Source organism: Aquarana catesbeiana, linkage group LG04 (genome assembly GCF_042186555.1).
Source record: "Aquarana catesbeiana isolate 2022-GZ linkage group LG04, ASM4218655v1, whole genome shotgun sequence".
Classification (NCBI taxonomy): domain Eukaryota; kingdom Metazoa; phylum Chordata; class Amphibia; order Anura; family Ranidae; genus Aquarana; species Aquarana catesbeiana.
The window spans coordinates 656,863,149-656,888,448 of NC_133327.1; the positions used below are offsets into that span (position 1 = coordinate 656,863,149).

The following is a 25,300-nucleotide window of genomic DNA, read 5'->3' on the forward strand; positions in this document are numbered from 1 at the left end:
GCATGACCCCCTCCAGGAGAAGAGGGATGATGGGATTTGTAGTTTCAGCACAGCTGGAGTGCGCAAGGTTGCCTACTCCTGGTCTAAATTGTGTAAAACACAGTAATACACTGTCTCTCCCTGCTCTGCACATGCTTAGTCCCTGTATTTTTAGGCACTGTGCCGAAATTTGTAGAGGCCGATCTGCTGACAACCTAAAGATTTATGGCTGTTCAAGGGCTCTGGGCTTCAGCAAAATGGCAGCCACCAGTAAGAAGAGACAGGAACAATGATGGAGGCAATTTACAGCACACACTAATTTTGGTGGCATAATTATTAATGTGGAATGTATCTTCCTTGCTAAAGAATATTATTTATTTTATTAAGCTGTCATTGGTAAGGTTCCACTTTAAAGCGGAGTTCCCCCGAAAAAAAAGTCAGCAGCTATAAATACTGCAGCTTCTGACTTTTAAAATAAGGGCACTTACCTGTCCAGGGACGCCCTCAATGTCCTCACCCAAAGCCGACCTGTCCCTCGGCTCCCGGATGGAGGCGCCGGCATCTTCAGTAAGGGAATCAGGAAGTGAAGCCTTGTGGCTTCACAGCCTGGTTCCCTATTGCGCATGCGCCAGTCACGCTACGTGTTCTGAATGGTCCCTGCTGTCTTCTGGGACCTGTGTGTCTCCCAGAAGACAACAGGGGGAGGAGGGGCCAGACATGCCGTAGATTGCCGCTGATACTGCAGCGATCTTTCGCCGGAAGTAGGAGCAAATATCTGGATTAGACAGGTATCGGCTCCCCCCTGAAAGGTACCAAATGTGACACCGGAGGGGGGGTGGGGGAGCTATCCGGACAGCGGAAGTTCCATTTTTGGGCGAAGTTCCATTTATCACCAACAAATATTTGTGGCCACATGTTTCTTGTAACAACAAGTTTATTATCACACATGTAATTACTACTTATAAATATAATCACCTTCTACCTGCATCATCATGATCTGACCCTGTGGTGGCCTCCTGTAGAATATGCATTTTATTTTCACTCACCATTATGGTGACACTGGCTAAACAAAATGTCCAACCGCTTGCAGCCTGTGTGCATACGTAAGAACAACTTGGTCTGCAGTTAGTGACCTGGAGATTTGTATCTTCTTCCTAGATGAGTTCATCTGTAACAGGCACCGAGGATTAAACCAGCAGATGACCCAACAGTCGCAGTCACATCCACATTGTGCACAAAGTTCCAGAGACGGCAGGAAAACTCCTTATCAGACCACGTTTTACAGTTGTAATTACCACGATTACAACCTGCCACAATCACAGAAAATAAAAGGTTAGTAGAAACAGGATTAATTTATCACAGTTTTTTCATGTCTTGGTTAATAATTTCTCGCAGAGCCTGCTGTGCCTGATGGGAGCCAAATGGTCAGTTAGTACCAAGGTAATAGATCTGCATTGATATCACAGTTACTGAAAGGCAGGAAAAAACTCCTGTGGTATTTTTCAGTGCCTTGAAAAAGTATTCATACCCCTTGAAAATTTTCCACATTTTGTCATGTTATAACCAAAAACGTAAATGTATTTTATCTGAGTTTTATGTGATAGACCAACACAAAGTGGCACATAATTTGTGACGTAAAAGGAAAATGATAAATTGTTTTCAAAATTTTTTACAAGTAAATATCTGAAAAGTGTGGTGTGCATTTGTATTCAGCCCCCCCCCCCCCCCCCGAGAGCATGGGGTTTATTTACTAAAGGCAAATCCACTGTGCACTAAACGTACACTTGCAAGGAAAACAAATAGCATTTTTGCTTGTACATGATTGGATGATAGAAATCAGCAGAGCTTCCCCTCATTTCAGATCTTCCCCTCAGATCTACAGCGACTGCATTTCCAAGTGCACTTGTAGTGCACAGTGGATTTGCCATTAGTAAATCAACCCGTTATACTTTGTAGAACCACTTTTCACTGCATTTACAGCTGCAAGTCTTTTTGGGGATGTCTCTACCAGCTTTGCACACTAGAGAGTGACGTTTTTGCCCATTCTTCTTTGCAAAATAGATCAAGCTCTGTCAGACTGGATGGAGAGCGTCTGTTAACAGCAATTCTCAAGTCTTGTAAAAAGGAGCCCAAGGGCCAACGTAGCACTTGAAAAATTATGAAATAAATTAGGCATGCACCGAAATTTCGGCCGCCGAAACATATCGCCTGAAAATGGCCTTTTTGGCAATTTCCCGAAAGAGAAAAACGGCCGATAATGGAGCTGAAAATGGGGCGGGGCCTGGGCTCTGCCCCCACCCCTGGTGCCGCCTATCATAGCGTAGAAAGGAGAACCTCCGCTGCCGCCTGGTTGATTAGAGAGCCAGGAACATCACAGCTTTCATTTCAATAGCTGTGTGTTCCCCGCCGCGCATCATCACATACAGCCCCTCCCCCTTGTCCGGGGAACCTTAATAGACAGATCACCCGTTCCAGGATTGACGGCCGACCCCCACCCCCCATCAAATCAAAGATCCCATTCCAGCTCCATCCATCCCCCCAATCCCATCCCAGCTCCATCCACCACCCCAATCCCATCCTGGCTCCATTTATCCCCCGATCCCATCCCAGCTCCATCCACCACCCCAATCCCATCCCGGTTCCATCCATCACCCCGATCCCATCCCAACTCCATCTACCACCCCAATCCCATTCTGGCTCTATCCATCCCCTGATCCCATCCTGGCTCCATCCCTCGCCCTGATTCCCCCCCAGCTCCATCCATTCCCCGCAGTCCCATCCCAGCTCCATCCATCGCTCCAATCCCATCCCAACTCAATCTGCCCACCCCTATCCCATCTCGGCTCCATCCATCACGCCGATCCCATCCCAGCTCCATCTACCACCCTGATCCCATTCCGGCTCTATTCATCCCCTGATCCCATCCCAGCTCTATTCATCCCCTGATCCCATCCCAGCTCTATCCATCCCCCAATCCCATTCCTGCTCCATCCAGTCCCCCAATCCAATTCTAGCTCCATCCATTGAGGCAGGTTAAGGGGGGAGAGCCGCACCGAAGCACTAGCCTGCTCAGTGCCGAGGGGGTTGGGGTGACACCATGTTTTACAGCACCAGGTGACACCAACCCTAGTCATGCCACTACCTGCTATGGGCTGGGGGGGACCCCATGCTGTTTTTACATTGATTTTTCATCTCTATTGCCTGGAGCCAGCAATACATTACAGCCGTGAGCAAGTTTAAATTACGTTTTTTCCTTTAGAAATGTCGTTATTGCTGCAGCACTGTTCTACATATTGCACAGATGCACCACTTTACAGGTAGACCAAGGGGACCCCCCAGGCACGATATTTAATTTAAGGAATATTTCACTTTCATTGTTTCACTTTAAGCATTATTAAAATCACTGCTCCTGGGGAAAAAAAACTATCCATTTTAAAAAACTTTTTTTGCATTGGTACATGTCCCCTAGGGCACTACCCGGGTCCCCATACACTTTTTATGGCAATAACATGCATATAAGCCTTTAAAATTAAGACTTTTGATTTTTCATGTTCATGTCCCATAGATTTTAATAGGGTTTGCATGTTCGCTAGAACCTTTTGCCTGTTCGGAGCGAACCGAACCAGGGGGTATTCGGCCCATCCCTGCTTATTAGGTGACTTCTGAAGGCAATTGGTTCCACTAAATTTTAGTTGGGGGTATCAAATTTATCAAATGCATGCCACACTTTTCAGATATATATTTGTAAAAATGTTGAAGACCATTTATTATTTTCCTTCCGCTTCACAGTTATGTGGCACTTTGTGTTGGTCTATCACATAAAATCACAATTAAATACATTTACGTTTTTAGTTGTAATATGACAAAATGTGAAAAATTTCAAGGGGCGTGAATACTTTTTCAAGGCACTCTATTATGTGGCTTTTATATATAGTTTAGTAGAAAATTGTTTAGTGGAAAGGTCTTCTGGTCATGTGAACCTTGAAGTGGATCCAGCATAAAGCACTATTATGTGTTTTTTTTCAAATTAAAGGACCCATTTTGTTTTGTTCTTTTTAATTCCATTGGACTGATGTGTAACCATTTTAGATACCAGCAACACGTAATCGAGTTCTTTTTTTGAATGTGTAAGTTCTTTTTTTTAATGTGTATGTTGCAAAGTCACAGGGCCCCTGAAGCCCAATGGTGACCTCCAGAGTTAAGGACAGCTGACATCCTTCAGTGTAGAGTGGTGGGTGTAATGCAGGATGAACAGGTGGGCGCCGGACACTTTTTGAATGCAAAGAGATATATTGTCTCTTAAACAGAACTGTGGGAGAGAGGATTAGGGCCAGGACACCCTTAGGTAGATGCAATGTTAATTGGCAGACTCTGAGACTTCTATAGGTAGACAGCTATACAGGTGAAGGCCTCCAGCCGGACACTACTTCTGTATAGGTAGGACCTCTGTCTCTTATGGCAACAATCTCCCCGGCCGGCGGAACCGTTACTTCTGGTTGAACTACAAGCCTGCAGTCCCGACCCTGCTCTGCTTCTGGATAGGCTCTCAGACAGCCTAGCAGCCAGATGTCCCCGGGATAGGCCTTAGGTTTCTGGCCTAGCAGTCTGGGGCAATATGACACACGTCCACCCAGACAGCCGTCCTGGTGGCACTGAACCCCGATTACCTAACTCCACCCAAATAAATAGGTTCTCCCAGCAGGCCAAAGGACCTAAGAAAATCCCTGCCCATTGGCTGAAACACCCCATTCATTCCTAATCTGTCCTTGCAATGCCCTTGTCTTATCTAATGTTACCAGATAACCGGCCATCTAGTGACAGAAGAGAGAAGTGCAGCAACTCCAGAATAAGGGTAAAATCAATTGACCAAGGCAATTATCACTTGGCAAATAAATTTAATAGCACCCTGCCTAAACAGCAGGGTGCTTCATGTATGTAGCAGTACCCCCGTAGTGCTGCTGAAAGTTGTGGCCCACCTGTCACCTTGCACAGCCTGTCAGTCACTTCCCTATCACCTTGGAGACAATGAACAGTCCATGTGCTTGTTTTTGTATTTTTATTGAGGGATTTGAACTTGGATAGGGATGGGAATATATAGGATGCCCAGAAGAAAGAACAATTGATTGTATTTTAATCAGTTGGGTCGACTATATACACTTTACAGCTCCAGTCTCCTCTAGCACAACCCTTGCTTGCAGACTGTTTCTCCCTCTCACTCCTGCACAACACTTCACTTCCAGGCACATCTAGCACATAGTTAGGCCCAACACTAACTCAGTCAGGACCTAGAAATTGTCATTAGCATTAATGTAGCAAAGAATAGTAACTGCAGGACTGAGTGGCTGCAACTGCCCATGACATTGCAATCCTCACTAGCTCCACACTCAGCTCCGGCACACACATCGGTGGTTCCCCCCTGAAGACTTGCCCGGTGACACTAACTCCTGCTGTCCTCTCTGACGCCTCTCTGCGCCTCTTGTCCAGATCCATCATGCATTCTTGAAGGGATCCTTCTTGCACCCGAGTCCCAGGCCCAAGGTCACCCTCCTGGGGAGCGCCCTCAAAGGCCTTACAGCCTAGTACTCCATCCTCAGTTCTTCCACCCAACAACTCCTTCCCCAGCTGGAACAACCCTGGATATATCAAGGAGGCCTGCCCTCTGCCAATCCTAGTTGGGGATTGGTCAGAGCTGCCTGAGACACCTCAGACAGCTCCCCCTCTCTTCCCCTCCTCTCTTCTAGAAGCCAGAGGGAGGTAACCGAGAAGTGATGCTATCCGTGAGTCACCAGCCTACACTGAGCCACTCCCAGTCCACACAGATCAAAACAAACAGGCCTAGATTCCACAACTAGGCCTGCCTAAATTTATCTGCACTATCCAAAAATCTCACCTCTAGCACCTACCTAGATAGAGGGTGCTACATGTAGTTAGTAGTAATTATTCACATTTACCTTGACGTGTTCTGTTATTCTGAAGATGTTTCACCACTCATCCAGGTGGCTTCCTTAGTGCTAATAAGCAATTACATTCATGTAGTAGAAACCATGGTTGTGGTTATTGGTGGCAGTAGTTCGAGGAAGGGTCGTTCTTTCAAAACCAGTATGCTTACCAACCACTGCTGACTTATTTTTAATTGTCTTTTACTTTTTTCTTTATAGCCATGACCAACCGGCTCATCAGCCCAACATTTGAATCCTATCTCTTGCCGGAACTCACAAGATACGACTGTGAGGTCAACGTGCCAGTACTGGGTAACTCCAACCTCTTGCAAGGCTGCGACCTTCTCCAAGCGCTGGATCAGACCACCTGAGAGGAGCGGTGATCCTCTCATCGACTTTCAACTCTTCATTTAAATAAACAAAACCGCTTCAGTTTCTAAATATATTTTTCCAGTAGACAGTTTCTATCACTGATAACAATCTTACAAGAATCATTCATATGTGGAACTTTGTGCACAGTACCAAATAGTGGCCTTACTGATATGATGTCAGATTAAAACAGAGAGAGAGATATACATATATGTTTTTACCTGCTGTATTTTTCTTTATTTTAATAAAAAAAAAATAAGTGTATAGTATAGAAAATGTTTTACATGCCCTTATAGCCCTGTAAAAGTAATTTATATATATTTTTTAATGGCCATAGTTGGTGAATATATCTACTTATCATGGAGGATGTTACTGATGCAGATCACTGGAATTCTGTATACTGTAATTCTATGGCAGTGCCTTGTATTTCATTGTTTTTCAGGTTGTAAATGTCTTGGATGGGTTTCAAAAAATGGCATTCCCATATTGAATAAGACCAAAGAAATTGCATTCCTTCAGACCAGGAAATTTTCTGAGCTCATGAAACACTTTAGTGCTTATCAAATGCTCAAAGAGGAACATCAGTGGAGCAATAACCTAAAGCAACCAATCGGCAGTCATCTTTCAGTGTATTAAACTGCTGAAAGCTGAAATCTGATTGGTCTGATTGATCAGTGAGTTTGTGATGATGTGGTATATTTAGATCCTATTAGACACTAGAATCACTGGCATTGTATTGTCCATTTTCCAGTCCATGCCAAGATTCATCAACAGGACAGCACTATTTAAAATACTATTTCGATAGATGGACTGGATTCTGGACAACAGCCTAAGAACGTCTAAACAACAACGCATCCAATACCTCACTTCTCCGAAGTTCCGTTTTTTTTTTTTTTTTCTTTCTTGATCTGCACATCTGTGATGGTTAGGAATGAAGTTTTTACTAGAGATTTGTCCAATCAAATTGTTGGACGCTACTAGCTTACTGTGAACCAAAAAAACCTCAAGTGGGAGCTTCTCAGGCTTGGAAAAGGGGTGCTAGTCCTGGTCTGCTGCTGTGAGTGCAGGCTGGGGAGAGAGCTCGTCCCAACTCCAAACGTCAATGTGTAGAAATGTAGATATCCCTAATAGCCGCACATCGAAGCAAACCCACTGGTGAAGGATGTAAGGCAGCCTCAGCCTGGGCTCCCGCCAGGCCACGTCCCAACACATTTTGCTCCACCCATCGGAGCTTAAAGTGATTGTAAAGTCTCTTTTTTTTTTTTTTTTTAAATAACAAACATGTTATACTTATCTCCTCTGTACAGTTGGTTTTGCACAGAGCAGCCCTGAACCTCGGGTCCCTCTTTGCTGCTCCCGACCCCTCCCTCCTATAGAGTGCCCCCACAGTCAGCAGCTTCCTATGGGGGGACTGGAGCTGAGTCACAGCTCTGGGTCTCCATTTAGACATGGAGCCCCGCCCCCCCTCTCATCCCTGACTGGCCAACTGACTTTGATTGACGGCCGCAGGAGTCAATGATGCCGCTGCTATGTCTCAGTCAATCAGGAGGAGTGTCCCGGATGGCCTAGACATTTGTGGACATCGCTGGAGAGAGATGGGGCTCAGGTAAGTAAGTAGGGGGTGCTGGGGAGGCTGCTACACACAAAAGGTTTTTTATCTTAATGCATAGAATGCATTAAAATAAAAAATCTTCTGCCTTTACAACTCTTTTAATCATGGAGATTGGTAGGAGCTCATCTTGGCTCCAAACAACTGTTGAGCAAAGGATGGATCCCAGGAAGCCACACATCAATGCACACCTGCTTGTATTGAAATGAATGGCAGTCTCAGCCTGGGCTTCCGCTAGGCCCCACACCCAACATATTTCACTCCGCCCCTCAGAGCTTAGTCTCCATGATTGATCAAAACACGCTAGGGGCGTGGGCCTGGCGGGAGTCCAGGCTGAGGTTGCCGAACAGCACCACGAGTGGGTTTGCTTCGATGTGTGACTAATAGTGATATTTAAATTTCTACCCTACTAGCTTAAAACATTGTTTTAGAGTTCCAGATTGCCCCATTAATACATTTTCCATTGAGAATCTGAATCTAACATAAGCAAGTAAACAGCAATGCATGTCATCCAACCCAATTTCCATTCCATGTGTTCTAGGCTCTGTACAATAGTCTGGTGACATCATCGGCATCAATTTAATGAATAAGCCTGTTGGGGTCCAAACTTGGGAATGACTGGCTGCAACTGGTCTACTGACTCCTCCTTCTCTTTGCAGCCTCTACATTCTTTAAATTCATAACACTAATGCAAGATTTTCTGCAAGCATTTCAGTAAAATGCTACAAAATATTTCAGATGGGAAATACCACTTCATTTGAATGCTGACCGATGTAGGCTTAGGTGCCTGTGGAAATAATTAGGTTACCTTTATATGCTACACAGTCTAGAGCTGGTCGGATGCAATATATGGGAATGTTGGTGCATCAGTAGAACGATGCTGTGGTACAAGATACAGAATTCTGGAACTCAGTGATGCAGCAAATTTTAGGTGGCATAATGTTTTCAGTGCAGTTCCCGATTATCCCTGTTTGATCAGGAGTGCCCAGATATTTAGAACGGGATGAACTTGGCAAAGGTGGCTGTTAGTTTTGCTCAAATATGACTAAACTGGGCAGAATTAATAGAAATCAGCAGAATTGATTAAAACTGACCCGCTTTTAAATGTCGAATGTTGGGAGGGCGCATTGCTAAGCATTATATCATCATCCTATGCACTATTTCTGTTGTAAGCAAGTCCAAATAAAAACCTAACTGTTCTATTCTAAGATCAGGAGAAGTCACATGACCAATTACTTTAATGTATTAGATAAGCATTTCCTGTTTTATTTTTGTTTTATAACCTACAGATGCTATTATGTTACCTTTACTTGTTGTTACTAATCTACAAGGGTATAATCATACATACAAGGGGGTTGTCCCCTTAAATTTGCACAGTTTACCGTAACAAACCTTATAGGAACTCTGTATAGACAGTTAACACTTTGCGCTCTCTTTCAACCATTAATGCTTAAAGGTAAATGCTTATTTTATTGGTACAGTACTTTTTTTTTTGTACATTTTTTGACTTTCGCTCCAATGTTTTTGTTTTTATTCTCTTCAGTGTAGCAACGGTGGTCATTGTTAGGGTGATACTACAGGCATTATATGATCTATTCAAAGGAGATTAAGAATCTTATTAATCATGCAAACTTTAATTTTACTGCACGGAGTTCTTGTTTCCTGTACACAATGGAAGGAGGCCATTTTGTTGGAAGGGGCATTTATTCAGTTTACTGATATAGTACCTACCTGCCATAGAAAAGTGACTCTTAAGCTGGCCATATATGACTCCAGCTTGGGCCAATGCCTGCTTTATTGGCCAAAATTCGAGCTGTAGCTAGAACTGTCGGCACCACACAGCACAACACAATTTTGATTGAAGAATTGAAGGAGCTGGGTGGAAAATTGTCAGTGGAACAGTGACCGATGAGATGCATCCACTGCGGCTATCTGAACACAATAGCCGGCAGGGGCAATTCCTCCATCATGCAGGAAATCTATGCCTATATGGCTAGCAGTAGAATGCTAATTGGCTGGTTGCTACTGAATAACCGTTTAGCCCTCAAAATGGCTGCATCCACCGTTTAGGCAACAGGTACACTTTTAAGGTCCAGTAAACCTAAAATACAATGAACCTGTGATATAAAGAGCTAAAACATACATATAACTGTTCCCATATCTGTAAGAAATGCAGATGCTTGAGATAATACTACAATCAATTTTAGGCTAAATAAATAGCTACAACTGTCCTCAGGACCTCAATTTATCTCAGTTATTTTCGGTACTAATAAGCTTCAGAAACTTTTACATGTGTATCTGTAATTTGGTATTACTTGCTCTATATGAGCTTCTACATATATATCTGTAGTTGTTATTGTGCTTCAGATTTACTGGCGCTTTAAATTGCAATATACAGAATATATTTTCAACTGCATTATTTTATCAGACTTTTTTTATTATGCATATACCTATATACACATGTGATTCAGGGTCTCAGAACTGTTTTATAGCCTAACTTGTGTCAGTTGATAGCTCTTCAAGTGCAAATATTTGGGTTGTACTGCAATATTTTATTAAGGGCATTGTATTCAGCTTTTACATATATATGAATATGTATACGTATAGATATGTTACAAAACCACTTCAGTGGTGAATTGCCACATATAAAACGTTGGCCTTTATCACACTCAGGAAGCGCTCCTAATGTGCCGATTTATGAATCAGTATCGATCCCAGCTCTTACCTTCTACCATCTTAACCAGGTTTATCCATGTTACTCCTCAGGGGTCTTAACCGTTGCCTTATTGTGTGCTAAAGCTGATGTTTGTAACATTAAAAAAAATGGGTTTTTATCTACCTGACTTTAGTACATAGGTCGATTTTATATATTGAGCCCTTGGTTTTATACCAGCTTTTTGTAATGTGTGGCTCTCCAGTTCTTGTGAAACGGAAAATCCAAGTGTGCCAGGGTCATGGATTATGTAGACGTAGGCAATAGAAGGACACTTTTTTTCAGCGAGTACAAGATCTACCAAGCCATACCTAAAGCAGATACGTTTCTTGAGCACCAAGTACGTGGTAAAAGGAATATTCCCTGTGCTTTTGAATGTAGAACGGCATGAGAGCTGTTGCATAAAAACTTACAAAACAGAGCTCCCTCTATGGTATCAGGAAACTGATTGGTTTCTATGCAGAGCTGCACCCGATTTTGCACTCTCCAGTTTTGGTAAATCAACCCCATTCGTTCAAATACCAAAATTGTCCATTCTCCGTATATAAGTGCGGTCCACAATAAGTACCAAGGTTACATATATCACTTTGTACTATTCAAAAAATCCACGAATGCATTAGGTATAACCTTTGATTTGGAAGGACACTATCTAATCCATAGGATTTAAATAAAAATGAATTTGACCCAACATGTAGGACCTAAAAAAAAAAAACATTTCTGTGCCCAGCCCCTGCTATATCATGCTGATTGAACATAGAACAGGGGAAATTCCTAGTCCATCATGAAAACCAAAGTCTTGGTATAGCTTCGTTATGACATGCTGAGGAGTGGTGGTCACACACAGGTCCTTATATTTAATGTTTTCACATGTATCTGACTGTTCTGAATTCTTTATCATAGAAAAAAAATCTTTTAAGATTACACTATGGTTAAGTCTTGCAGCTGGCAGTTTGTACAAAAATGGTGCTTAGAGGTCGTCTTCTTAAATCTTTGCCAATCCTTGGTGTTTGTATCAATTCATGTAGACAGAAGGGTCATAAGGCATTCACCTCGACGACTCCTATTCACATATTTGACTTTGCTCCTATACTAAATAATATCTTTCAACACTGGTCTTATCTGAAGAGAAACAATGCTTCTTTTATTGAACCTACCTAGATAAAAAAAGAATTATTAAATATATTTACTTACATGTTATACTAAGAAACCTTTTTTTATGTTTGTGTTTATTTTTTTCTCCTTTTGCATAAGAATAAAGAAAAGGCGAGGTGGAGATTCTAGCAATATGTTTTATGCACTACCTGGCCACTGAGGAATTGTCTTTAAATATCCTCAATCCAGGCTCCAAATTTCAGGTCAGATATTAAGCTTCTACCCAGTTTTAGAATTTCCAAAGTTGTCACAGAAATCAATTGCAAATTGTCCTTTAACAATCACGGCCAGAACTGCTCAGTGGTTCTGATTTGATGTTTGGACCAGGGGGTTCCAAACTTTTCAATACAAGGGCCACATCATATATTTTACAAATATTCGGGGCAAACAAAAAATCCTTTATCCCTTATATCCAGGTCGCCATCAGAGTCCTCTAGACAGTTAACAGTCTTCCCTTACAACAAATTCCCCATCATCTCTACGTAAGGGCCCCCCTTTACATCAGGGTCCCCATAAGATTCCTCCCTTAAGTCAGGATCCCCATCAGATTCCTCTCTTACATCGGGTCCCAATCAGACTCCCCCTAACATCTGGGTCCCTATCAGATTCCCCCCTTACAGCAGGGTCCCCATCAGATTCCACCCTTACATCTGGGGCCCCATCAGATTCCCCCCCCTTACATCTGGGTCCCCATCAGATTCCCCCCTTACATCTGGGTCCTCATCAGATTCCCCCCTTACAGCAGGGTCCCCATCAGATTCCCCCTTACATCAGGGTCCCATCAGATTCCCCCTTACATCAGATTCCACCCTTACATCTGGGTCCCCATCAGATTCCCCCCTTACATCTGGGTCCCCATCAGATTCCACCCTTACATCTGGGTCCCCATCAGATTCCCCCTTACATCAGGGTCCCCATCAGACTCCCCCTGACATCAGGGTCTCCGTCAGATTCCCCCCTTAGATCAGGGTCCCCATCAGATTCCCACCTTACATTGGGGTTCCCATTGAACACCCCTGACATCGGGGTCCCCATCAGAGCCCCACCTTACATCAGGGTCCCCATCAGAGTTCCCGCTTACATTAAAGTTCACTGTTACAAAGGGGGCGGGGGGTGAAGCGGAGAGAACATAGGCAGCTTCTGTTGACCTTAATACTCAGTATGTATGCATTAAGTCCCTGACCCTAGCTGTGGGCCGATAAAAATCTAACGGGCCGGATGTGTGGCCCACAGGCTGTCGTTTGGAGACCCCTGGTTTAGACTGTCCATCAGCGCAAAAAATCATTCATAAACTATTAAGGAACAGATAAGTTCCTTACACCATACAAACAATAGTGAAGAGACAACTTGCACCTGAGTTCGGAAACAAGTAAAGCTGGCCATGCACTGATTTTTTTTTTCTTTTTTTTTTTTTTCCGAGCAGCCTACAGATTCCTCTATCCATGCTATACAATATAGATGGAGGAATCTTCAGTGTCAGCTATTGAGCTGGCTGTCAAAATATCCAAACAGTGGCTGCATCTGATTGGATGACAGCACTGTTTGGCCAATAATTTCCCACCATTTAAATTGAAGTAGGCCAGCTGAAAGGGTGCTAACAGGGCTTCCCACAAAGCAAATTTCGGCAGGTTCATCGGGAACTGGCTAAAATCTACTCAGTGCATGGCCAGCTTTAACTGGAACCAAGAGGAACAGTCGGTGATATCATGAACTGCTCTTCTTACAGTTGACTTCTTGTCTTCTTCTACTGGTGGCAGCTATTTTGAGGGCTAAACCAATATTCATGAGTACTTCTCTATTCACTGGGACCTAGAAAAATCAAGTCTGAATTAACCCACAAAATGGCTACCCTCAGTAATTGACTTCCATTATTTTTGTGTATTTTAATGTAAACGCTTCTTACATGTAGGTAAACATGTGATTTAAAGTGGATCTCCACCACTATGGTAGATTCCATATTGTGAAGAAGGGCAATTAAATCAACAGCTTTGTATATAGTATTCATCATCCATCTTGCTCCACTATTCAACTGCAAGTTTTTTTTTTTTTTAAGTGTCCAGACAAAATGGAACAAGATGGTTCAGAAAAACTATATACATTAATGTAATTTGCTCATCCTACCTTACAATGTTCGGCTTGCCGAAAAAGTGGAGTTGCCCTTTAAAACCTGTTGATAGCTTTTTACTTTTTTTTTTTTTCTTCCAGCTAAAGGAATGACAATGTTAAACCAAATGAATTATTTTCTGTGGTATACTAACTAGCTGCAGCATGTAGTGTCCTTAGCAGGTCTATGGGGGTTATACTGACTTTAAGCACTTGAAGGGTTTATCACACTTGAACAATGTTGTTTTATGGTCTGTGTAGTTTGAGCATAAAGCGCCTTGATATCCTAATAGATTTACTAAGCTATTTTAGACAATCCAAGTACTGATATTAACCAAGCCTATCAGTATAGGAAAATGATTTCTTAAACAACACTATGTGGCTGAATTTGATATTATCACTGTATGGAAAATGATCCATGAACAGATGTATTTTGACACTGATACATTATTAAAGTATACTGATCTTTCATTACGACTTGTGAGTCCTTGATACGAGTTAGACAGCAGCTGTGCAGATGTCAGGTGTGTGCTGCGTCTGTGTGCGCGTGTGCGTGCCAAATGTGCATGTGGGTGCATGGGTAATACTGGATTTGCAAGAAAAAAAGAACATGCTATATTGTGATATTGTAACAAAATAAAAGTGTCACTTTAAGAAAACATAAACACCACCATTTAGTATTATTATTTGATTTAATAAAAGGCAAATAAACTGTTCACTTTGCAAGGGAATTTGCCCCAGAACTTAGTGAATGAGGTCAAGCTCTGCTTACGTCCATCAACCAATCACGCGCAAGAAAAATGCTGTTCTTTTTTAACCCCTTAACGACCGCCCGCCGTAGATTTACTGTGGCAGGGCGGCCGCTCTGCGCCAGATCACGTACCTGGTAAGTCACCTGATTGTCCTGGGTTTGGAGCGTGCGCGCCGCCGGCAACCCATCCCGCTGTGATTGGACACAGTGGGACCCAATCGGCGAGTCCGGTGGATGCGATATCTGCTGGGACCCGCCAACCGTTCAGGAGAAAAGGTAGAGTGGCGGTCTATGTAAACAAGGCAGATCGCCGTTCTGTGAGAGGGGAATGTGCTGATCCTGTGTTCAGGAACAAGGATCCTTACATTCCCCCAATCAAAGCACCTCCCCCACAGTTAGAAAGCACTCCCAGGGAGCACATTTAACCCTTTGATCTCCCCTGACAGTCCCTGCCAATGTCATTGGTACAGTAACAGTGCAAATTTTTTAGCACTGATCACTGTCACTGGTCTCCAAAAAGTGTCAGGTGTCCAATTTGTCCACCGCAATATTGCAGTCCCACTATAAGTCACTGATCGCTGCCATTACTAGTAAAAAATAAAACTATCCCATAGTTTGTAGACGCTATAACTTTTGCGCAAATCAATATATGCGTATTGGGATTTTTTTTACCAAAAATATGTAGCAGAATAAATACATATTGGCCTAAATTGATGAAGAAATTAGATTTTTTATATTTTTTATTGGATATGTTTTATAGCAGAAAGTACAAATATTGTTCTTTTATTTTAAAATTGTCTGTCTTTTTTTTGTTTATAACGCAAAAAATAAAAACCGCAGAGGTGATCAAATACCATCAAATGAAAGCTCTATTTGTGGGGAAAAAATGACATACATTTGTATTGGGTATGGCGTCACACGACCGCTCAATTGTCAGTTAAAAGTAACACAATGCCGAATTGCAAAAAAATGGCCTGGTCATGAAGGGGGGTAAACCGTCCGGAGCTGAAGTGGTTAATTTTCTTTACATGTGGTTTTAGTATTCTTTGCAAAGTGAAACTTTGTCACATTCGCTAAGCTCTGGTTTATATACCCTTGCAAGGTGCGACTTCACTGTTAACGTGAACAGCCTTTTTGCCTTTAGTAAATCATCCCCACGGTGTATGTTCTGTATCGGGGGTGTCCAACCTGCTGCCCAACACAAAATCATAAACTTATTTTAAAAATTACATTTTTAATGGGGATGGGGAATTTTTTGTATAAACACTTTTACACTTTTTGTCTTCCCAAAGAAAAATCTCCCACTCTTCACAATCGCGCCTTATTCATGTCACCAGTTTTGGCCAGAACCTATATTTGTGCGCAATAATTTTTTTAAGGATGAAACACACGAAGGGCAAAATTAGCACCAAAATATCCGTTGAGCACCTTGAGAATTGCTGCTCCAACCATCCAACCAGATATTGATGCTTTAGTTTATCGGAAACAGTGTCAAATATCGCACTTTTACAATAAAAAAAATTACAAAAAATGAAGTTTATATACAATATCATCACATGCCTGACGAAGGGGTCCTGCGTGGCTCTTAAAACGTTGCTCTACACTGCTTTGTGATGTGATCTTTCTAGAATAAAAAAAACGTTTGGATGAAATTGATGATACTTGGTGTGCTGGCATATCAAACAAAGAATCCCTTGCATTTCATTAGATGTGCTTTCTAGTCTAGCTCATAATTGGCTAGCAGGGATCTTATGGACCATGCATATCAGAAAGTGTGCTGGGATGTCTTATTTCTTATAACATTAAAAAAACGCTGCACCATGTAATTCCTTGTTTTTCCTTGAGCACTTTTTATATTGTACATACTTCCAAAAACTCCACAAAAACCTTGTATTCACCATTGTGGTTCATTTTTAGGTGCTGCCATTAAATCAGCTTAGTAAGAGGTTGTGTCCCAGTAGTGCAGACTGTTAACAGGTTACAATTTTTTATTAATCACACAAACGTCCAGCTCCAACTTCTCATACTGTTGCTTAAAGCTGTCAAAGCAGAAATACCATAGCATTTTCTTAAAATGGCAACACGCAGAACTTAAAAATACATAACATAATCTCCCTCCCCCCTTTGTTACACTTCAAAGTTTTGGTGTGTTCTGAACCTCACCAAGTCCCGTTCTCCAGTTTATGAGAGTGGGAGTTGTTGTTCGGGCTTCAAGATATTTGTGGCTATGTGGTAGGGCTAGACGCATCATCCCAAGTAAACCAGTTAGGAGTAGTGTCCTGCCCCACCAATGGATCTTGAACAGATACTAAGCTGCTCACATGCCAAGTTGATCCATCCATCAGCTTATAGGTTACTGGTCCCAATTGGCTGTGGATTCGCGAAAGATTAGATAGACTAGGGTTAAACTTTGATTCGTGGCTTCCTTATCTTTACCCACTGGTCAGGAATGAGGGTAGTTGTTTTGGCGTTTCAGAGTATAAACATATGTTGTATAAGTTAATGTTTTATTTCTTTTTACCATAAAAGATGCAAATGTCTATAAGACTAGTAAATGCAACAATCTTGATACAGTGCATATATACCTGACCGTTTTGACAGTAAAACTCTTCTGGCCTTGCAGCCCTGAGCATAGTGATGGGATTGGTTAGCCTTGTACAGTATAACTGTCAACAAGTTGCATAAGGTTTTTTTTAAGGACGAAACCACTTTGAGGAAAAAAGAGACCCTGGGCCTCAGAACCTTGCTCATGTGTACCAAAGAAAGGGCAGACAGAGGAAAATCCCTAATAATTTTCAGGGCATTGGGACATCCAAAAGCAGTCCAACTAAGGGGTTGGCAACACAGCAAATGAAAGTCTGATAGCCCAAAAAATCAATAGGTTAACAAGGGTGGCTTCAAGAGCCTACAAAGCCATCTGGAGAACTTTATGATTGAAGCCGGAATCAACTGAGGCCTAAATTCTTTATTCAATGTTCCTTAAAGCTTTTGTAAATATGACTTACCCTTAAATCCTTTTCTTGGAGTAGTTTAAGGCAGGGGTCCCCAACCCCCAGGCTGTGGACTGGTACAAGTCCGTGGCCTGTTGATGATCAGTTCACACAGCAGGAGGTGAATGGCGTCCGCGGCCCGGACAGGACTATAACAAACCGGTCAAATCCTGCTTTGCAGGCATGCCATTTAGCCTATTTGTCCTCTCCCAGGGCAGGGGGCGGGAGGAGCTGGGAGTATTTTCATATTAACAAGCGAGTAACCATCTGCTTGTTAACATAAGTTGGGCAGTTTCTGCCCTTCATCCAGATCTGTAGCTCTTCCTGCCCCCTGCCCTGCTGATATGATAAAATGATAAAATCGAGACCCGTGAAAGAAGACATGGGCTGAAAACTGCCTCTTCTCTGCAAAAGGTAAGACTATGCAAGGGAGGCAGAGATTGGAATAGGGCAGTGTGGTGTTAGAGAGGAAGGGGGGAAGGCATGACTGCAGGGGGCACTGTGATTGAGGAGGCTGTGATTGCAGTGCAGTCCAGTTTATATCACAGTGCCTCCTTTATGAAGCAGTCCCCATTACATTAATGTAAAACGGACTGCACTATAGAGGGGGGCTGTGATGTGAAAGGGGAACTGAGGACATTATGGGAACTGTGATGTAAAGGGGGACTGTGGACACTGATATAAATGGGGGACTGTGCTGTAAAGGGGGTTTGTGGTGTGAAGATGGGCTGAGGACAGACTCCATGAATATCCTGTTGCCCCCCCCCCCCCCTTTCAGTCCCTGGGAAAATTGGCTGCCCTGAATCCAGTCCCTGGGGCAAAAAAAATTGAGGACTGCTGCTTTTAGGGACGCAGGTCCCTTCTTTCTGTTCATATGATTCACTCCTAGGCATGCTGGGACTCCATGACTCCATGTACTCCTTGAAAAATATTTTGTGGTAAGTAAAAAAAAAGCCATTTTTTTCGGCTATAGTTTGGTGACTGAAGGGACATACATTTTACAGTAGGATGTCACTGACATATGCCTATGACCAGATGCACTGTAAATACACCCAGCAATCTATATAAATAGAAAGAGACAGAAAATATCTGGATGGTACATTTGGTAATTTCTGAACCCATAAAGTATCAGAGGCAAGAAGGGTCCGAAAGGGTCTCTCAATGATCACCGTTCTCATCACTGAGTAAAGAAAGCAGTGTTAATGCATACACTTATTCATTCACTTGGCCATGGCCAACATCGTGATTTGTATCTAAAATTACAGAGCTGGAAGTGGCCGGAGGAACACAGAAGCTATATTGTCTCTTTGCATAACCAAACTGCGCCTATGCTAATCAAGTACAATGAGTGCTTCAGAATGTATTCCCTAAAATTTTTAAAGAGACACCCCCCCCACCCTTACGGGAAACAGTAAAGGGGGAATAAGCGTAATCTGGGTAAGAAGGACAGTACTCCATCAGGCACTTTTCAACATGAGCTTATGAGATGTAGCGTTGATGTGAAAAACATACTCTTCTAAATACCTGAGAACTATCAATGGATAAATTGCAAGTTCTCTTGATAGGGTAACCAACCCACCTACCAACCCATTTATACCTACCTGAATCTAAACTCCCTGTGATTTCTATGTTCCTCCGGGTCAGAGAACAGGATTAATGATCTGCCTCTTTTTATGATTGGCTGCTTAGGCCTGAGCACTGCATCTTGGAAGGATGAGGAGCAGATCACTTGACCCCCCCGGGTCAGCACACCTGCTGCTCTCCAATATGAGGGTTCAACTGTCAGATTGTTAGATAGGAGATGAAATGTTAATTTAAAAAAAAAGAAATATATATATATGTATCATGGAGAATTGAACTGGAGGCAGCTCCAGATATATGTATTTATTCCATTTTAAGATCAAGTAGAAGACTGTATGAAACAGGAAATGCATTTTGGGGGGACGGAACTCACGCCCTTCACCAGGGCTTACAAATGGAAACCAGATATATGGACTGGAATAGAACATTAAAATATATGCGGTATTGTAACCCAATGAAGTAATAAAGCACAGCATTCCTCAGCATTCATCAGCAGCTGGTTGGTTCTGCCTTGTTCCAGGCAGAAAGGATTCAGCGATTATGAAAGTGAGATCTCTCCATTGGAATACCCTAGACCAGGGATATGCAATTAGTGGACCTCCAGCTGTTGCAAAACTACAAGTCCCATCATGCCTCTGCCTCTGGGTGTCATGCTTGTGGCTGTCAGAGTCTTGCTATGCCTCATGGGACTTGTAGTTCTGCAACAGCTGGAGGTCCGCTAATTGCATATCCCTGCCCTAGACCTTGAAGAGGCCAGGAGCTGATTCAGTTGACTCAGCTACTCCTTTAATTTAAAGCTTAAAGTGAAAGTAAACCCTCTTATGGTTTTCAGCCAAGGAAGCTGCCATCTTGGCCTCTGTTTAATCTGCAACTGCCATGATGCTGCACATGTGATCCGTTATGACACCAGCCATTGGATGGTTTGACAGTTTGATTAAGAGCACAAGCAAATGTGACAGCTAGCATTTCTGGCAAGCCGGGAATTTTATCAGTTTTTATTTTTTACTATCAAATCAATGGGTATACTTCTGCTTTAAGTGCAGCCAAAATAAAAAAAACACAAAAATCAGCACAAGGGACACAAGGGGGGTGGACCTATTAATCATCCACCTGTCCCTAATTCATAGGCTCTGTTTCATTCATAGAAGCTGAATGGAGGAGGCTAACTGAATAAATGTAAAAAGAAAGGTTAAAACAAGTAAATAGAATATAACTTTATATCTATTTACTAATGCTAGCAGCACAAGGATTAAAAATAGTCAATGTTGATTGGGAGAATTAAGTTCTGCTTCATTTTCCAAATGTTATTTTCTATTTCATAGTTGAACCTGACTAGTTATGCTGCAGAAACATTAACAATCCTTATTTCAGGTAGTTTCATAAACTGGGCCAAATATTATTAACTTCTTCAGATCCGCGCTATAGCCGAATGACGGCTACAGCGCAGACCTACTTTGCCGGGAGGGCGTCAATAGATGTCCTCCCGTGTTAGAGCGGCCTGTGACCAGCGAGCGAGTCTATTAGACTCGGCTGATCACAGATCGGACTCCCCTTACCACGATCCCGACCCCTTACCACGTCATCAGCTGTCAGCCAATGACAACTGATCATGTGATGTAAACAGAGCCGGTAATCAGCTATTTTTTCTCCTCGCGCTGATAGTGTGAGGAGAAAAAAAAAAGCCGATCACCGGCTGCTGTTAGAGGGACATAGGTCCCTATCAAGGATTCCAGTGCCCACCAGCGCCACCTACCAGTGTCCACAGTCCCACCCATCAGTGCCCACAGTGCCACCTATCAGTGTCACCAAACAGTGCCTCATCAACAGTGCTGCCCATCAGTGTCACCTGCCAGTGCCACTTATCAGTGCCACCTATCAGTGCCATCTATCAGTGGTAGCTATCAGTGCCACCCATCAGTGCCATCTTATCTGTCCCCATCAGTGCCGTCTTATGTGTGCCTATCAGTGCCGCCTATCAGTGCCCACCAGTGCTGCCTCATCAGCGCATATCAATGAAGGAGAAAAATTACCTGTTTGCAAAATTTTATAACAAACTATAAAACATGATTTTTTTTTTCAAAATTTTCCATCTTTTTTTGTGTGCTTAGCAAAAAATAAAAACCCCAGCTGTGATTAAATACCACCAAAAGAAAGCTCTATTTGTGTGAAAAAAATGATAAAAATGTCATTTGAGCACAGTGTTGTATGACCGCGCAATTGTCATTCAAAGTGCGTCAGCACTGAAAATTGGTCTGGGCAGGAGGGGGGGGTTTAAGTGCCCAGTAAGCAAGTGGTTAACAGTTTGGGTAATTTTCTAAGAAAAAATTGAAAAGTTTTGCACAATGAAAATACTTTTTCCAAAACCACTAGTTATGACAATAACTCAAGTCATATGAAAGTTTATGACATTGTTAGGCTGAAAGCAATGTACGAAAATGCTGCTGGATAATCCGTTGATCAGCTTATATTTGTACAAGTGTTCACTCAGGAAAAGTCTTCCATCTTCCTCATTGATGATAATTAGGTCTCTGCTGATTTCTGCCTGAACGCAGATTATCACCTGCTTATTCCTTTCACTGAGTGTTTAAATGACCAAAACAGACCCAAACCCAACCCAGTTTAATATTCCTCCCAAATTCATGAGATGAGAAAGAGGGACATCTTTTAGTATATATTGACCCCCAGCCTTTCTCAGCCTTTTTACCACAGAGGAACCCCTAAAATAATGTTCAGGTTTCACTGAACCTTTACTAAAGCCAATTCATGGATGGTCAATTGTAAAAATGATCAGTAGGAAGTATGCAACTCTAATGTCCCGTACACACGGTCGGATTTTCCAACCAAAAATGTTTGATAGGACCTTGTTGTCGGAAATTCCGACCGTGTGTAGGCTCCATCACACATTTTCCATCGGATTTTCTGACACACAAAGTTTGAGAGCAGGATATAAAATTTTCCGACAACAAAATCCGTTGTTGGAATTTCCAATCGTGTGTACACAAATCCGACGCACAAAGTGCCACGCAGGCTCAGAATAAATAAAGAGATGAAAGCTATTGGCTACTGCCCCGTTTATAGTCCCGACGTATGCAAGACAAGTTTGAGCCAACATCCGTCGGAAAAAATCCTAGGATCTTGTTGTCGGAATGTCCGATCAATGTCCGACCGTGTGTACGGGGCATTACAGTGGTGATCAGATTGAGACAGCTGAAATATAATTGGTTGTTGGTTATGCTGCTGGCTTTGCAAAGTGGCATTAGTCCTAGAACTATGTAGGCACCATCAGATGGGAGGTCAAACAGCCACAGCTCAAGGAACCCTTTGCAAGCTCCGGAGGAACCCTAGGGTTGAGAAAGACCAATAAAGGCAAAGAACACACCCCTGCCAGGCAACCAACAATGTAAACCATGAAGACTTCTTATTAAATCATTGGTTAGACCAACAAGTGTTTTTTTTTTTTGCCATCACGTTACACTGTCAAGTCAAACACAGCATGATTTTAGGGAAAATGGCTGTTTTTTTTTTTCATATACATTTTTATTGGGTTTAAAGAAAGTGATACAAACCCATAAAAAGCTACAAAATGGACAATAGCATCCAGGATGCAAACATGTATACAGATTGATGAGAATCAGTAACATCTGTAAATAAATTTCAAAGGTGGTGCTAAATACTGCCCGGGGCAGCAAATCAAGGACCATAAAACTAGTGAGGCGAACAAGAGCTTCAGATCTTAAAAGCACAATACATGGAGTAACGGATGAGTACACAGTTACTCAAGGGGAAAAAAAGCAGATTGTTATTCCAATATGGTAATATACAGCAGCAGATGGCCCCTCTGGGCACAAGATCAGTGGGTTCAGGTACAGCGGGTGAGGTCAGGGGATACTGGAAGAATCATTGAGAGAGGGTGCATCTAGGATCTAGAAGCCACAACTCCCATTGTTTAAGAAATTTGTGGACTATCAGGTGAGCCTTGGCAAACATGTATTTCATGGTGCAGTGTTCATTAAGTGTGTTGAGTACGGGTTGAAAGTAAGGGGGGTTGGGGTTCCTTCATAGGTGGGCTATTGACAGCCTGGTGGCAATTAAGAAGTGTGTGATCAATGGGTGCATTGATGTGGGCCAAGCTTCTAGTGGGAAAATGGCTTTTATTTGGGTTCAGATTGGGTGCCTTTAAGATGCATTCACATTAACTTTTATGGAAAGAAAAAAGCAAATCAATGCGTGGCATAGGAAAAGCAGCAATTAAATGTACAGTATGTTGCTCCATAAGATACAACTCAAAGCTCACTTACATTAGTAACATAGTTAATCTGGTTGAAAAGAAAAAAGACACAAGTCCATCCAGTTCAACCAACAGAAGAAAAAAACACACACACAAATAGAAAACCTTCAAATACACTATCCTATACCCATAGTTGATCCAGAGGAAGGCAAAAAAACACCAATAAAGGCTGGACCGGCCCCGGGTGTAATACTTCTTGATATTGAAATTGCAGGGGGTTGCAAACAGGTCTACTTCCAGATCGAACCCCAGAGACAAGATCCACTTCAATGTCTCCGTGTGGAGAGAACATTCGTTGATGTCTAGCTGCACGTGGGATAGGAAATCCACCTGGGTATCCTGGGCTCCGGGAACGAAGACTGCCGAGATATTGGTCAGATTTTCCTGGGCCCATGGCCTGATAGGCTCGACCTCTCAGAGCAGGGTAGAACTCCGAGTCCCCCTAGTCTCTTTACGTAGAAGACCGCAGTGGTGTTGTCCATTCGCAATAAAACTGATTCCCCTTTCAGGAGATGAGTGAAAGCCTGAAGGGCGCAGCAGGCTGCCCGCAGTTCCAGGACATAGGAGCCCGGGTTGTGGAGATGGACATCCCATCTGCCTTGAGCGATATCCGACCCGCAATGGGCTCCCCAACCGGCACTGCTGTTATGGTTCATGACCGTGACCCACGAGAAGGGGGCGATGGAGTGGCATGTGAGCAGGTTCCTGAGTTGTAGCCACCAGAAGGGGCTGTTCCTCATAACTGTCATTATGCAAATTAGTTGGTTGCTGTCTACTGAGTCCCATTGCTGGGGAAACCCTGTTTGAAAAAAGCGTAGCCTCCAAAGAGACCATTTGACCATAGGGGTCGCAGAGACCATCGTGCCGATGAGGGCACTGTGAGGAAGTTAGAGTCCGTGACACCCTTTCCCTGTATGACCGGAATCTTCTCCACTGGCAGAGAGATAGTGCTTTTGATAGTGTCGAACTGGGCCCCTAGGTATACCAGGCGCTGTACTGGTTCCAAATGGCTTTTCTCTAGGTTTAGCAACCAACCAAACTCAAGCAGTGTAGAGATAACTTGAGCCCTGTGGAACAGCAGCTGTTTCTTGTCCTGGGCTAGCAACAGAAGGTTATCGAGATATTGGTATAGCCGAATTCCTCTTGTTCTGAGGAGAGCTACCACGGCCAGAAGAACTTTTGATAAGGTCCTGGGTGAGGTTGAGAGCCCAAAGGGGAGGCAGGTGAACTGCAGATGTCTTAGTCCGACCGCAAATGGAGGTATTTGCAGAAGTCCTCCACCATGGGCACGTGGAAGTAGGCATCTTTTAGGTCTATGGAGACTAGCCAGTCGCATGGCTGCACTGCATGCTGAACTGTAGACAGGGTCTACATCCTGAATCTCTTGTACTTTATAAACTTGTTCAAAAAGGTTAAGTCTATCACTGTGCGCCAAGCGCCGTTTTTCTTTAGCACCAGAAAGAGAGGGGAGTACACCCCCTGGAATTCTTCTTCTTCCGGGACCAGCACCACAGCCCTCTGCTCCACCAGCGAGTCCACGTAGGACAGCAGCACCTGCTTCTTTTCTTCTGACCAGGGTAGGAATAAACCTAAGGGGAGGAGTACTGGTGAAGGACCATGTGTGGCCTGAGGAGACTGTCCTGATGTCCCAGTAGTCCGAGATTGAGGCTGCCCAGACGTGCCGGAGGAGAAGCAATCGTGCCCCCATCCAACCCGCCTGGACAGGCCCAATCTCAAAACAACTTGGCCGTTTTACGTCCACTGGACGCCTGGCTTTTGGCGGATTTTTGGATGGATGTCTGGCCCCTCCTCCAATTTCTTTTGAA

General features: G+C 43.1%; 1 protein-coding gene across 2 annotated transcripts in view; it reads left to right on the forward strand.

Annotated features, from left to right (window-relative positions):
• The window catches only part of EPAS1 (endothelial PAS domain protein 1), a 510,313-nt gene extending 495,978 nt beyond the window's left edge, over window positions 1-14,335 (forward strand). For both annotated transcript variants that reach the window (XM_073628490.1, XM_073628489.1), the window contains exons 15-16: window positions 1,138-1,311; window positions 6,138-14,335. In XM_073628490.1, the coding sequence (XP_073484591.1) occupies window positions 1,138-1,311; window positions 6,138-6,289 (326 nt within the window). In that variant the 3' untranslated portion in view covers window positions 6,290-14,335. The remainder of the gene's footprint in view (window positions 1-1,137; window positions 1,312-6,137) is intronic.
• The last annotated feature ends 10,965 nt before the right edge of the window (window positions 14,336-25,300 follow it).